General features: G+C 38.8%; 1 protein-coding gene across 8 annotated transcripts in view; it reads right to left on the minus strand.

Annotated features, from left to right (window-relative positions):
* Positions 1-12272, minus strand: part of Hectd1 (HECT domain E3 ubiquitin protein ligase 1) — an 88023-nt gene that overhangs the window by 46209 nt on the left and 29542 nt on the right. For all 8 annotated transcript variants that reach the window (XM_085830362.1, XM_085830358.1, XM_085830361.1 and 5 more), the window contains exons 9-16: positions 11731-11845; positions 11039-11213; positions 7998-8136; positions 7695-7865; positions 4430-4652; positions 3562-3825; positions 3381-3457; positions 1041-1175 (exon numbers count right to left, since the gene is read on the minus strand). In XM_085830362.1, the coding sequence (XP_085686488.1) occupies positions 1041-1175; positions 3381-3457; positions 3562-3825; positions 4430-4652; positions 7695-7865; positions 7998-8136; positions 11039-11213; positions 11731-11845 (1299 nt within the window). The remainder of the gene's footprint in view (positions 1-1040; positions 1176-3380; positions 3458-3561; positions 3826-4429; positions 4653-7694; positions 7866-7997; positions 8137-11038; positions 11214-11730; positions 11846-12272) is intronic.

Consider the following 12272-nt stretch of genomic DNA (forward strand, 5'->3'; position numbering starts at 1 on the left):
GTGTGAGAAAGACCTGTTTGTGGAGTGTAAGCTTCCTGGCTCTTACTCACTACTCAACATAAAAGTTACAAGGTAAGGAGCAGGGCAAGAAGAGGATACAACGCAAACTGAAAAGTCATTATTCACCTCAAAACCAAGAGATTGAGATGAAACATACAAACCTAGAAACCCAAGCACTTGGGAGGATGAGATAAGAAGATCATGAGTTCAAGACCATTATGAGCCATGCAGGTAAGTCAGACACAGTGGCAATTACCAGTAATCTCTGCATGTGGGAGCCCTTGGTCAGAGGATTTCCTAAAGTTTGCAGCCAGCCTGGCTAGCCAGCGCTACAAAGCAAAAACTTGCCTCAAAAAAATAAAAAGCGGGGCCTGGAGAGATGGCTCAGTGGTTAAGAGCTCTTCCAGAGGTCCTGAGTTCAAATCCCAGCAACCACATGGTGTCTCACAACCATCTGTAATGGGGATCCAATGCACTCTTCTGGTGTGTGTGAAGACATCGACAGTGTCTTCACTTATATGAAATAAATAAATCTTTAAAAAAAAAAAAAAAAGGTACAAAAAAGCAAAATGTGAGGTGACCATGAATCCTAAGTCAAAAGACCATAAATCTTCAACAATTGAGTTCAAAGATACAAACTAGTAAGATGACCAGGGACAACACGCAAGAAACATAAAAGCAGATGAATGAAGTAAGAAAATCAACCTTGAATGTAGAAAAGAAAGCCAGTAAAATAAGAGAAATTCAGCAAGAAAATTGCAGTTAAAATAAAATAAAATAAAAAGCAGGGGCTGGAGAGACTGGGCGGGTCATAGGATAGGACCCACTGCTCTTGCCGAAGCTCCAGGTGCAGCTCCCAGTACCCACGTGGTGGTTCACAGAAACAGCTATCTGTATCGGCACATCTAGGGCTTCTGAGTAATGATGCCTTCTGACCGCTGTGGGCACCAAACACACGTGCAGTGCACAGACATATACATGTAGGCAAAACACACAAACACAGCTTTTAAAAAATCTGAAAACAAAAGAGCTTGACATACTTGTCTATTCGTATGGAGTTCCCAAGATGACTCCAGCTGAGTTGCTATATTTCTGAGTGTCACCACCACCCCACGAGGCATGCTTTCAACAGCTTTAAAGTGGTCGTCATACAAGTCTCGAGCCATAGTTCGTACCTAACGAAGTAAGCAAAGTAATTATAAATGTCACGACGATTAGCAGCTTAACCACTCCTGAGCTCATTCTCCGCCCCCCTCCTCCCAGGCACTTGCTCGGACTGTCAAGAAATGAGACTGTGAGGCTGTGGGGACAGTCAGAAGTCTGCCTAACACGAATGTCAAGGTCAACCCTCACCTCCACACAACTTAACAAAAAAGGACCATTTTGTCCCGTGTCAGCTTCCACACCATTGTTATTCTCACTTACACATTCTAAGTGCTAGAAAGACACTCTAGTAGATTTTAAATGTTTACTAAAATAACTCTTTAGAATGTCCTAGAGTGTCCTTTCTTTTTTAAAAAAAAAAAAAAAAAGGAGCTTATTCACAGTTAACTAATTAGAAATACAAATGAACACCAACCCTCCCCTAAAAAGGCTGTCGTGGAACTCTTACATAGAGGAGGCTGGCTTTAAACTCAGAACTCTTCCCTCTTCTACCTCCCAAGTACTGGGATTAAAAGTATATGACAGAACTTCCAGTGAGTAAGATATTTCTGTCTGAAATATTTCAATATATATTGAGTTGAATGTAATATCTAACCTTATGCTTTTTCAAAAGAAGCACACAAAGGCAAAACAATAATAATTAAATAATAATAATGATGATAATCACGTAGCTACAGAGGATAAGGACTAAATCTGGGTCCTTTACTCACTGAAACATCTTAATGGCTCTAGACTGATCTTTAAAAACAGAGATAAATTCTTAGAAGAACTCTACAATCAGGACACATCTTCAGGATAACCCAGAATATTTCCAACAGAAACAGAATGAGTATCTTGTGATACAGATGGCCTAGGCTGGCCTCAAACTTTCGCTATAGCTGGCCTAGAACTCACAATCAACCTGCCTCAACTCAAAGGCACAGTCAGCATGCCTTACCACTACTACTTTTATTTTTAAAAAATATGGGGTTTTTTGCTTCAACTAAAACTCACTATTTTATCTTTTCCCTAATCTCAAGCAGCCACATACACTGTATTTTTTAGAGTATTTCCTGGGATAGGCAGCTTTTAACCTTAGCACACAGGAAAGCAGAGGCAGGCAGATCTCTGAGAGTTGAGTCCAGTCTAATAGTGTGTTCCAAGCCACCTACATAGTGAAACCCTATGTCTAAAGAAGCAAAAACTATTTTGTATAACCATTATAGATAAGATACACCTACTTGTCACCAAAAAATGTTCATTCTGATATTTTAATTTCCCTTTCCAATATGCCAAATTTAAGGGCAACTGGTAAAATAACAGCAGCCTTATACTGGCCTATTTTACTTACTTGGGTTTTTTGGTACTGGGGGTGGGGGGAGGGTGTAAATCCAAGCACTCTTCAACTGAACTATCATCCCCACTCCTCTCTTTACTTCTTGAGATGGATCTCACTAAGTTACTCAGGCTAGCCTTGAACTCACTCTGTAGCCCAGGCAAGCTTGACTTTGTTACAATCTTCCTGTTTCAGTCTCCTGAGTGGCTAGGTTATAAGCCCATGCCACCAGCCTTAACAACTAGCCATGCTTTCAAAGAACAATGTACATCTGATAAATAAAACTTTAAAGTTAATACTCTGGTCTCTAAGTGCTTAGGTTTGGGCTTGATTTGTGTGGATATGCCAGGAGCCAGGTTGGGCAGACGCTCTACACTATACTCCTAGGCTCCTGGTCTCTAGCATCCTAAGTTCAGCTAAGTCAGCCATCAAAACAAGCATTACAATGATCTAAATCAAGAACCAAGCAGTTAAGCTGCACCACTCTGAAGTACTGAGTTGGGCTTATGAAGCGACATGATCATCTTTAGTTTATTATGTACTGTGAGTATGCACGTGTGTACCATGGAGATAACTGACAGTACGTTTTCTTCCAGTGTTGAGTTTCCTGGACCAACTGAGGCTGTCAGGGTTGACAGCAAACACCCTTACCCACTGAGTCATCTCCCTGGCAGGAAAACCAAAAATGAAACTCAAGTTTCACTATTTTTCTCACTAATTCCAATTTTCATGGATTTTAAGCTAAACACAATGTTGGGTAAAATTAACAAAGAGAAAAGGCATAACTAAAAATGTTCTCTTAGGGAAGCTGAGATTGTGTTGAGCCTTTTCAATGCTCATCAGCTGTCACTGTGAGTTACCAATCAGCATAAAAGGGGGACAGAAAACTGTACAGCTGTACCTTTTGCTTTGTTTTCTCCAACTTGGATTTGAGTTTTCTGCCTCTTTTGCCAGTCCAGCCAGTCACAAACTCTGAACCTGAGAGGGAGGGGACAGCACAAAGAGTCAAAGCACTTACTTCACAGAGTGCACTCTCTTATACTACAGTATCTCACCTGCAGAGCCCTCAGCCTCACACTTACCCAGAGAGGTTTCTGCAGTAAACGAATGTTTAGTTCCTCTATTAGATTCAAATACAAAACCAGGCAAATCTTCTTTCAGTATTGTAGCTTGCTGACCATCTGAGTTATGAATAGCAATTTCTCCTTCTTTCAAGCATGTTAATGACCAGTTCCCTACGGTCAGTTTCGTGGGTCCCGGTGCTGACAGTATAGGTTGACTTGAAGTAGATGGCTTTACTTGGCCTCGGGCTCTTTGTAACTTCTCTAAGAATTCACTTCTGCTTTCTATAAAGACAAAATACTTGCTTTAAAAAAATCTGCTGTTTCAAATCTACCGGCTTACTGAAATGTAACGTCTAGAAAGTCAGTATGAAGAGTTTTGTTCTCCAGCACCTTCTGAGTTTTTAACCTAGCTCAGGCTTAAACCAACTCTCCAGACATGTTTTTTTCTTGGTAACTACAAATGAGGCTTCTGAGAAAAGATGTAACGAGACATCTACATAACACATGCAATTAACCATTTCATAACAAAAGAAATGATGAGATTAAAAGAACCTACAGCAGTGTTCCTTGGCACATAACAAGGAAAAGAAGTATTTTCTTAATACATCTTTTAATTTTTTGGAAGTAGGGTTTTAGATAGTCCAGGCTGTCCTCTAACTCACCATACAGCTGAGGATAATACTGAATGCCTAATCATCTTGTCTCTAATTCCCATATGCTGGGATTACAGATATATATCACCATGCCATGCTACAGTACAAGTACAAGTGATTTTCTCTACTTAAAAAAAAGAAAAAAGAAAAAGAATATCAACAACAGTGGCAAAACTATGAGCCATAAAACCACATTGCATAAGCTAAGAAAATACTTTTAATTAGAGTTTTACCTGAACTATCCGATCCACCTTCAGGACTACCACTTGAATACATGGTAGCAAGTTTTCCATCCAAGATAAATCTGAACCATCCATTACTGCCATTAGATAATTCCAAAGCTGCAGCATCACTCCAAATATATAAGCAGTCCCTTCCTCTAATTATTGACCAGTCTCTCCAATGATACGGTTTACCTTGCTGCAATTCCTTAGCATCTTCCTGTGGTTCGTCTTCCTAAATATGTAGAATGATTCCATGAAATATTTGCAATAATTTCAATTCAAATATTCACAAGCATTTAAAAAACATGAATATGAACCAGGCTTATAATTAAGACATCTAAAATATATTAGTTGCTTGAAGTTCAATGCATATTATAATAAACTAATTACCTATTAACTAAATTTTAAATAATATCTTAAGATAATAACTATGTAAATTATATCATATGCAGATTATACACACTGGTATATTACTCAGCTATTTAAATAAACAGAATGAAATCCTGTTACTGCAACACCATGCATAACACAAGAGCACAGAGTGTGTTAAGGGAAATAAATCTGACACAGAAAATCGTGACTGCCATGAGCTCTCACTTCTGTGAAAATTAAAATAGTATTTGGGAAGAGAAGAAGAAAATGGCCTCTAAGACAGAAAGGGGGGAGGGGGACTGGAAACACAATGAAGTTGGGTAATAGGTACAACATATAGAAAGTTCTAATTTTCTACAGCACAGCAGGGTGACCAAATCTACAACAATTTATTAGAATTAGGAGTCTTGAAGAATCTCAATATACACAAAAATCCAGCGTTTGAAGTAAAAACGTATATCACCCTGATCTGATCATCACACGTTGAATATACTAATCATGTTATGCTGTATCCAACAATGTAATTATGTGCCAGTTATATATTAAAAAGAAATGAAAGTCTTAGGGGCTCTCAGAGACTGAACCACCAACCAAAGAGCAAACACAGGCTGGACCTAGGTCCTGAACACATATGTAGCAGATGTGCAACTCAGTCTTCAAGTGGGCTCCCCAACGGCTAGAGCCGAAGTTGTCCCTAAAGCTGTTGCCTGTCTGTGGATCCCATTCGCCTGACAGGGCTGTGTTGTCTGCCTCAATGGGAAAGGATGCGCTTAGCCCTGCAGAAACCTGATGTGCCAGGGTGGGAGAATATCCAGGGGAGGCTTCCACCCTCTCAGGAGAAGGAGAGGGGTGGAATGGGGAGAGGAACTGTGTGAAAAGAAGGGGACAGTGACTAGGATGCAAAATGAACGAATACATACATACATACATACATACATACATACATACATGAGAAAAATAAATATATGAATAAGATTCCAAACACCAGTTCCTAATCAGGTAAATCAAATAAACTGTTTTTGACAAAGGGTCTCACGCAGCCAAGACTGGGTATCATGTACCTCAAAGGGTAGGGATCCAAAGATGACCTTATACTTCTGGCTTAGAAAATGATTTTTAAGAACTGAAATAAAATTAATCTATAAGGACATTTTACTTTAGCCTAGAAGCTACAATTTTTACTGACATTTGGAGAATGAGAATAGAGCTGGTGAAACGGTTCATCACTTGAGGGTTCCTGTTGCTAAGTCTGACAACCCGAGAACCTCTGGAACCCACATGGTGGTAGGAGAGAACAAATTTCTGAAAGGTATCCTCTGAGCATACCATATACACATAATAGTTAAATATTAAAAAGTAGAGTTGATAATATGTCAGATATGACATGTGCCCATAATCCCACCCTTAGGATACAGAAGCAGGAAGATCATAAGTTTAAGAACAGCCTACACAGGAAGTTAAAATCCAGCCTGAATTACATTTTGAGATGTCTGTCAAGAAACCAAGGGTTGAAAGCTAGAAAGATGGCTCAGCGGTTAAGAGAACTGCTCTTCCAGAGGTCCTGAGTTCAAATCCCAGAAACCACATGGAGGCTCACAGCCATCTGTAATGAGATCTGATGCCCTTTTCTGGTGTGTCTGAAGACAGCTACAATGTACTTGTATATAATAATGAATAAATCTTTGGGCCAGAGCAAGCAGGGACTGAGGGAGCAGAGTAACAACATAGTATTAACATCTTTTTTTTAATTGCAAGATATGGATTATAGTTGATAGAGAATTTACAGTGCATTAATTCTAGTTTGTAACCAAAAAAAGTACCATCTAATCCTTGAGATGACTTTTTTTTCCTCTTTCTTTCCTTTGTGGTAGGGTGCTGTGGACTGAACTCAGTCAGGGCCTAATACATCCTACGCCTAAGTTCTGCACCTTCCACCCCATCTACAGGTCTTTCATTCAAGAACTGGTCCCAACAATCTGAACCAAGGCCCTGACATCTTTTTGTAAACAGTATGCATGCCTGAATTCCAGGTCAGAAACACGGTGGGGTATAATGGAGACACTGCTATTAAGGACAAGAAACTTTGAACACTGTCTTCCTATTAAATATTAGTTGTAGGTAATGATTGTTTTTGACAGTTCTGGGGTTCAACCTCCAAATATCGTTCATATTTGACACAACGTAAGAGGTTGTGCTGGGGTGTTTTGATAGAGTATCTAGGTTTAAACAGTATATACTTTATATACCGTGTATACTTTGATCTCCAAACATTTTTGAATGAACATACACAGGCTGGCTGTGGTGGCTGTGCCTGTAAATTTCAGTACTTGGGAGGCTGGGCTCAGGTTCACCCTCAACAAAAGAGAATTAGCGGCTAGATGGGATCTTGTCTCCAAAAAAATCTACACACACATAAGTACCTATAAAAAGTGATAAAGCAGGGACTGGAGAGATGGCTCAGCAGTTAAGAGCACTGACTGCTCTTCCAGAGTCCTGAGTTCCATTCCCATCAACCACCCATAATGAGATCTGATGCCCTCTTCTGGTGCATTTAAAGTCACCTACAGTGTACTTATGTATAATAATAAATAATCTTGGGCCAGAGCAAGCAGGGACTGAGTGAGTGGAGTTGAGACCAGAATGAGTGGGGCCAACTGGAGCGAGCAGAGGTCCTAAAAAGTTCAATTCCCAACAACCACATGAAGGCTCACCACCATCTGTACAGCTACAGTGTACTCATATACACAAAATAAATAAATAAACCTTTAAAATATATGTGTGTATATGTATGTATGTGTGTATGTATGCATACACACACACACACACACACACACACACACACACACGTTTCCTTTAAAACAAAACAAACCCTGTTCTCAATATAACAACCAGGACCACTCACCTTTTCTGGTTTTGATTCCTCTTCATTCTCATCATCAGAAGAAGGGCCTGCCAAAGCTGACACTTTGCTAATTACACCAAGTCTGGCGAGCTGATCCAAAAAAATATCACCACCTTTATCCACTAGATCCCTTATGATCTGCAAAGCCAGCAAGTGGCCATCATCGTCATCCTGGGGAGGGAAAGGGGGAGCAGATGAGAGCAAGGAAGTCACGGGAAAGAGCGCTCAACACAGCGGCCATCTGAATGTCAGCGCAATGCTTTTACTTATGGATGACGCGACAAAGGAAGATGAGAAACCAACCTCTTGATCAAGGACAGTTGCAGTGATTTCCACTAGTGTTGTGGGCAAATTGTGACCAACGTCAGAATCACAAACTTCTTTTAACAGTGCTTCAGAGCAAAAATGAATCATTTTTCGGATTAAAGCAAGACTGGCTTTCCTTAAGAAGGGAAAAAAGAATTTTATGTAACAAAAAGCTCAAATTAGATATTTGGCTATGCATTAGTAAAAACGTTTTTCCAACAATTCTATAAGTGCTAATAAAGAGGATATACTTGAGAATAGCAAAAAATTAAAACTCCATGCTATGACAACAGTTTATGCTTACTTTTTAGTTGGCTTACTTCATATTAATACGTTGTTAATCAAAACTAATTGTCCTGAATAATCTTGTTAAATGCTGTTTTATGTATCATTTAACCAGCCTGGCTGCTGAAACAGCATGTTAATTTTTTAAAAAGGAGTAAAAAAGCAAAGAGAACTGGTATGAGTTATTACTAACCGAAAATTTCCTATAACTCAAAATACAAAGCTCTAGTCAAATATTTTTTTAGTTACTTTCGCTCTTCGGCAATTTGAAAACTCCACACTCATTGTAGCTATTTCTCAAATAAACAAAGACACAAGATACTAATCTCCCAGTTACAAATGCTTTGTTAACTCCCATCCTTCATTACTGTCACTGGGAACACAGTAGGCACCCAAAGCCACACAATCAAGTTCCATTTTACAAATGGCCTGTTCTTTTAAAATACATAAAATTACCAAAAAAAAGTTATACGACTCACTGCAATCCATTTAATTCTATCCTGAGGACCTAACAATACTCTAGGCACCAAGCTATAGTACAGTTACCCTTGAGGTGACCAGACAGAAGGATCCAGTGGCAATATACTCCTGCCATCCCAGTGTCTCCCTCACTGACTCTCCCTGCACCAGGACCGCCACCACCCATCAGTTTTGTTTGTTTGTTTTTGTTGATTGGTTGGGGATTTCTTTTTTGGTTTTTGAAGACAGGGTTTCTCTATGTAGCTCTGGCTGCCCTGAAACTCAATCTATAGAAAATATGCTGGTCTCAAAGTCATAGATCTACCTGCTTCTGCCTCCGAAGTGCTGGGATTAAAGTCACACACACACAGGTATATATAATGTTATATAATGTACGTTTATATTACATACATTAGTATATGTGTGTGTGTGCACTAGGAACACGTGCTCTAACAGAGTTACATCCCTGGTCATTCTAACCCTGTCTAGCTGAATTCTTAACATCCCATTTTCTGAAAAGAAATCTAAATTATTACAAGCTGAATTACAAAAAAAAAAAAAAAAAAAAAGTGAGTGGACAGAGGTCAGACAATTTTATTGGGATTAGTCAAAGACTGCTACATTTTTGAAAAATTACTGAGTACAGTAGTTTTAGATAATGAATTAAGAACAGTGTAAAAATTAGTCTCCTGTTCTCTGGCTCTGTGCCTGTCTCTCTCTCACACATACACACTTGGACCCATTATGAGGCAGGAATTCTTTCTGCCTCATATTTTGAAACATTACAACTCTTTAAACCATACAGCAAACCACATGAAGTAGGTTTTGTTATTGAAGAATGTTTAAGAAAATAGAAATAACAAATCCATTTGAATTCACTTTCCTTTATCAGCATATTTTTATACATACATATAAATGTGATACAAACTTCCTAATTAACACTACTTTATAAATTAAGTTCTCTTAAAAGTATTTTTCTATTACATTAAAAATAGCATCATTTAGGGAAAGCAAGTTTTTTCCTTTAATACACAGAAGAGACTAATCCATCTAAGCACTTAAACACTTTTATACAGACTGAATGCATATGCGTTCAGCATCCACACTTGAAAACTGATTTTTAAAAGGCCAGAAACCCAAGTGTGGTGGCTCAGACCTATAGTTCTAATACACAGTTACAGGCATGATGATTGCTAGCCTGGGACACCATGAAGCTAAAAGGCTTCTGTACAGCAAAGGACATCAAGGTACTGATGAGACAGTTGCTGTATACGTCTGACAGGGCTAGTACCTAGAATATACAGAGGAAAAAACACCTAACCATGAAAAAAAGAACTCAAAAATTGGAGCATGGCCAGGTGTTGGTGGCGCACGCCTTTAATCCCAGCACTAGGGAGACAGAGGCAGGTGGATTTCTGAGTTCAAGGCCAGTCTGGTCTACAGAGTGAGTTCCAGGACAGCCAGGGCTATACAGAGAAACCCTGTCTCAAAACAAACAAACAAACAAAAAAAAAAATTGGAGCATGGATATGTTTAGAGAGTTCACGAAAGATAGGAAAACAAATGCCTATGTGGATGTGTGAAAAGGGAAACAATTACTCAGTGTTGGTAGAAATAAAACTAAGTATAGCCACTGTGGAAATCAGTGTGGCAATTCCTCAAAAAGCTAGAAACAGATCTATCTATGATCCCACTGTCCCACACCTGGGCAGATACCCAAAGGATTCTATATCATACTCTAGAGTGATTTGCTCAACTGCTGTTCTATTTATAGTAACCAAGAAATGGAAACAGCATAGATTTCCATCAACTGGAGAATGGATAATGAAAATGTGGTGAATATATACCGTGGAATATTATTTAATAATTAAGAAAAATGAAATTTGCAGGTTAAAGGGTCAACAACAGTTATGAGTGATATAGCCCTGACTTAATCAAACCAACATGACACATGGTTGTTTGGGGATACTAGATTTCAGGACTATTAACTTTCAAACATTTTCTCTTAAACCAGAAGCCAGGTGTGGTGGTGCACAGCTTTTAAGGCCAGTTCTTGGAGTAAGAGGCAGGCAGACAGATCTCTGTGAATTGCTAGCCTGGTCTACACAGTGAGTTTCAGGTCAGTCAGGGCTACATAGTACAAAATACAAAATAAAATAAACCAGAAGAGATGATGTTCATATTTCCAGCCTAATTTATATCATGTTTTCAGATATTAAAACAAATCCCAGATCCTTCTGAAAAGCGGGTGTAATCACTTATCAGTATTGCTTAGGTGCAGTGTGAAGAGCTACCTTATTGAAGGCAACATCGTGTGCTGAAATGTCTGTGCAAACACGGGCAGTAACCTCTTCAGGTACATCGGTGCCATTTCTGGATCCCCTCTGGGTTCGTTACATTCCTCTTCATCTTTGTTTGTATCTTTCTTTTTTTTGTCATCCCCTTTATTAACTGGACACATCCAATCACCTACAAAATATTATTTTAAAGAACACTTTTTGAAATGCAATTTTCTTCAAGGAAAAATATTTATATTCACTTCAAACTAAATTACCTAGAACAGGGTCCAATTTTGAACACAACAAAAAAGCCCTACCTACACTGAAAACTTAAAAATAATATTCAAATTATTCTATTTACAGAGCTTCTAAAATTATTTGTTATATGACAACCCCTTAAATTTAGAATTTTTTTTCATTCTGATTTATACATCCAGTCTCAGAAACAGAAACGGGGCCAGAGAGAAGATTCAGTGTTTACAAACATGTCTCTTCTGGAAGAGCTGACTTTTCTGTAGTACTCGCTCGCTCTCTCTCTCTCTCTCTCTCTCTCACACACACACACACACACACACACACACACACACACTCTATAATATATAAAATTATTTGGCTTTCTAAGGACAATGCGTTCATATAATGTTAGGATGTCTGTAGAAATTCACAGGAAACCCAAATGGCCTAAAAGGAAAGAACACATAGCTAACCTGGAGACTGGAGAATTGCCACTACTTCACTGTGGCCTCTTTCTCGAGCTTTATCCAATGGTGTTTTCCCATCTTCATCTCTGAGATCCGGATTTGCACCATGCCGTAACAGAGTCTTATAAAGAAAAGCATTTCATTTAAATACAACATTTCTTCAATCATTCAACTCTACAATTTAAAGATCTTCTGGCAGCTGGAGAGACGGCTGCGCAGTCAGGAGCACTTACTGCTCTCAGAGGGCCTGGGATCGCATGGATCTCAGAGATGCCCACAATGCCACGGTGGCTCACAACCACCTGTCACTCTCACTGCAGGAAATCCTACCCCCTCTGACCTACAACAGCTCCTGAACACAAGTGGTGCACATACATACACAAAAGCATACAAACACATAAAAAATAAAAGTAAAAAAAAAATACATTAAAAAAAATCATCAAAAAGGCAGATACTAATTAATACCCACCTCCCCTTGTACCTATCACCTTAAAAGCAAATGTTCATATCTCAAAAAAGTATACATAATTTCATTAGTGATTTACCAT

This window comes from Mus caroli, unplaced genomic scaffold (assembly GCF_978045245.1).
Source record: "Mus caroli unplaced genomic scaffold, Mus_caroli_1 scaffold_14, whole genome shotgun sequence".
Classification (NCBI taxonomy): domain Eukaryota; kingdom Metazoa; phylum Chordata; class Mammalia; order Rodentia; family Muridae; genus Mus; species Mus caroli.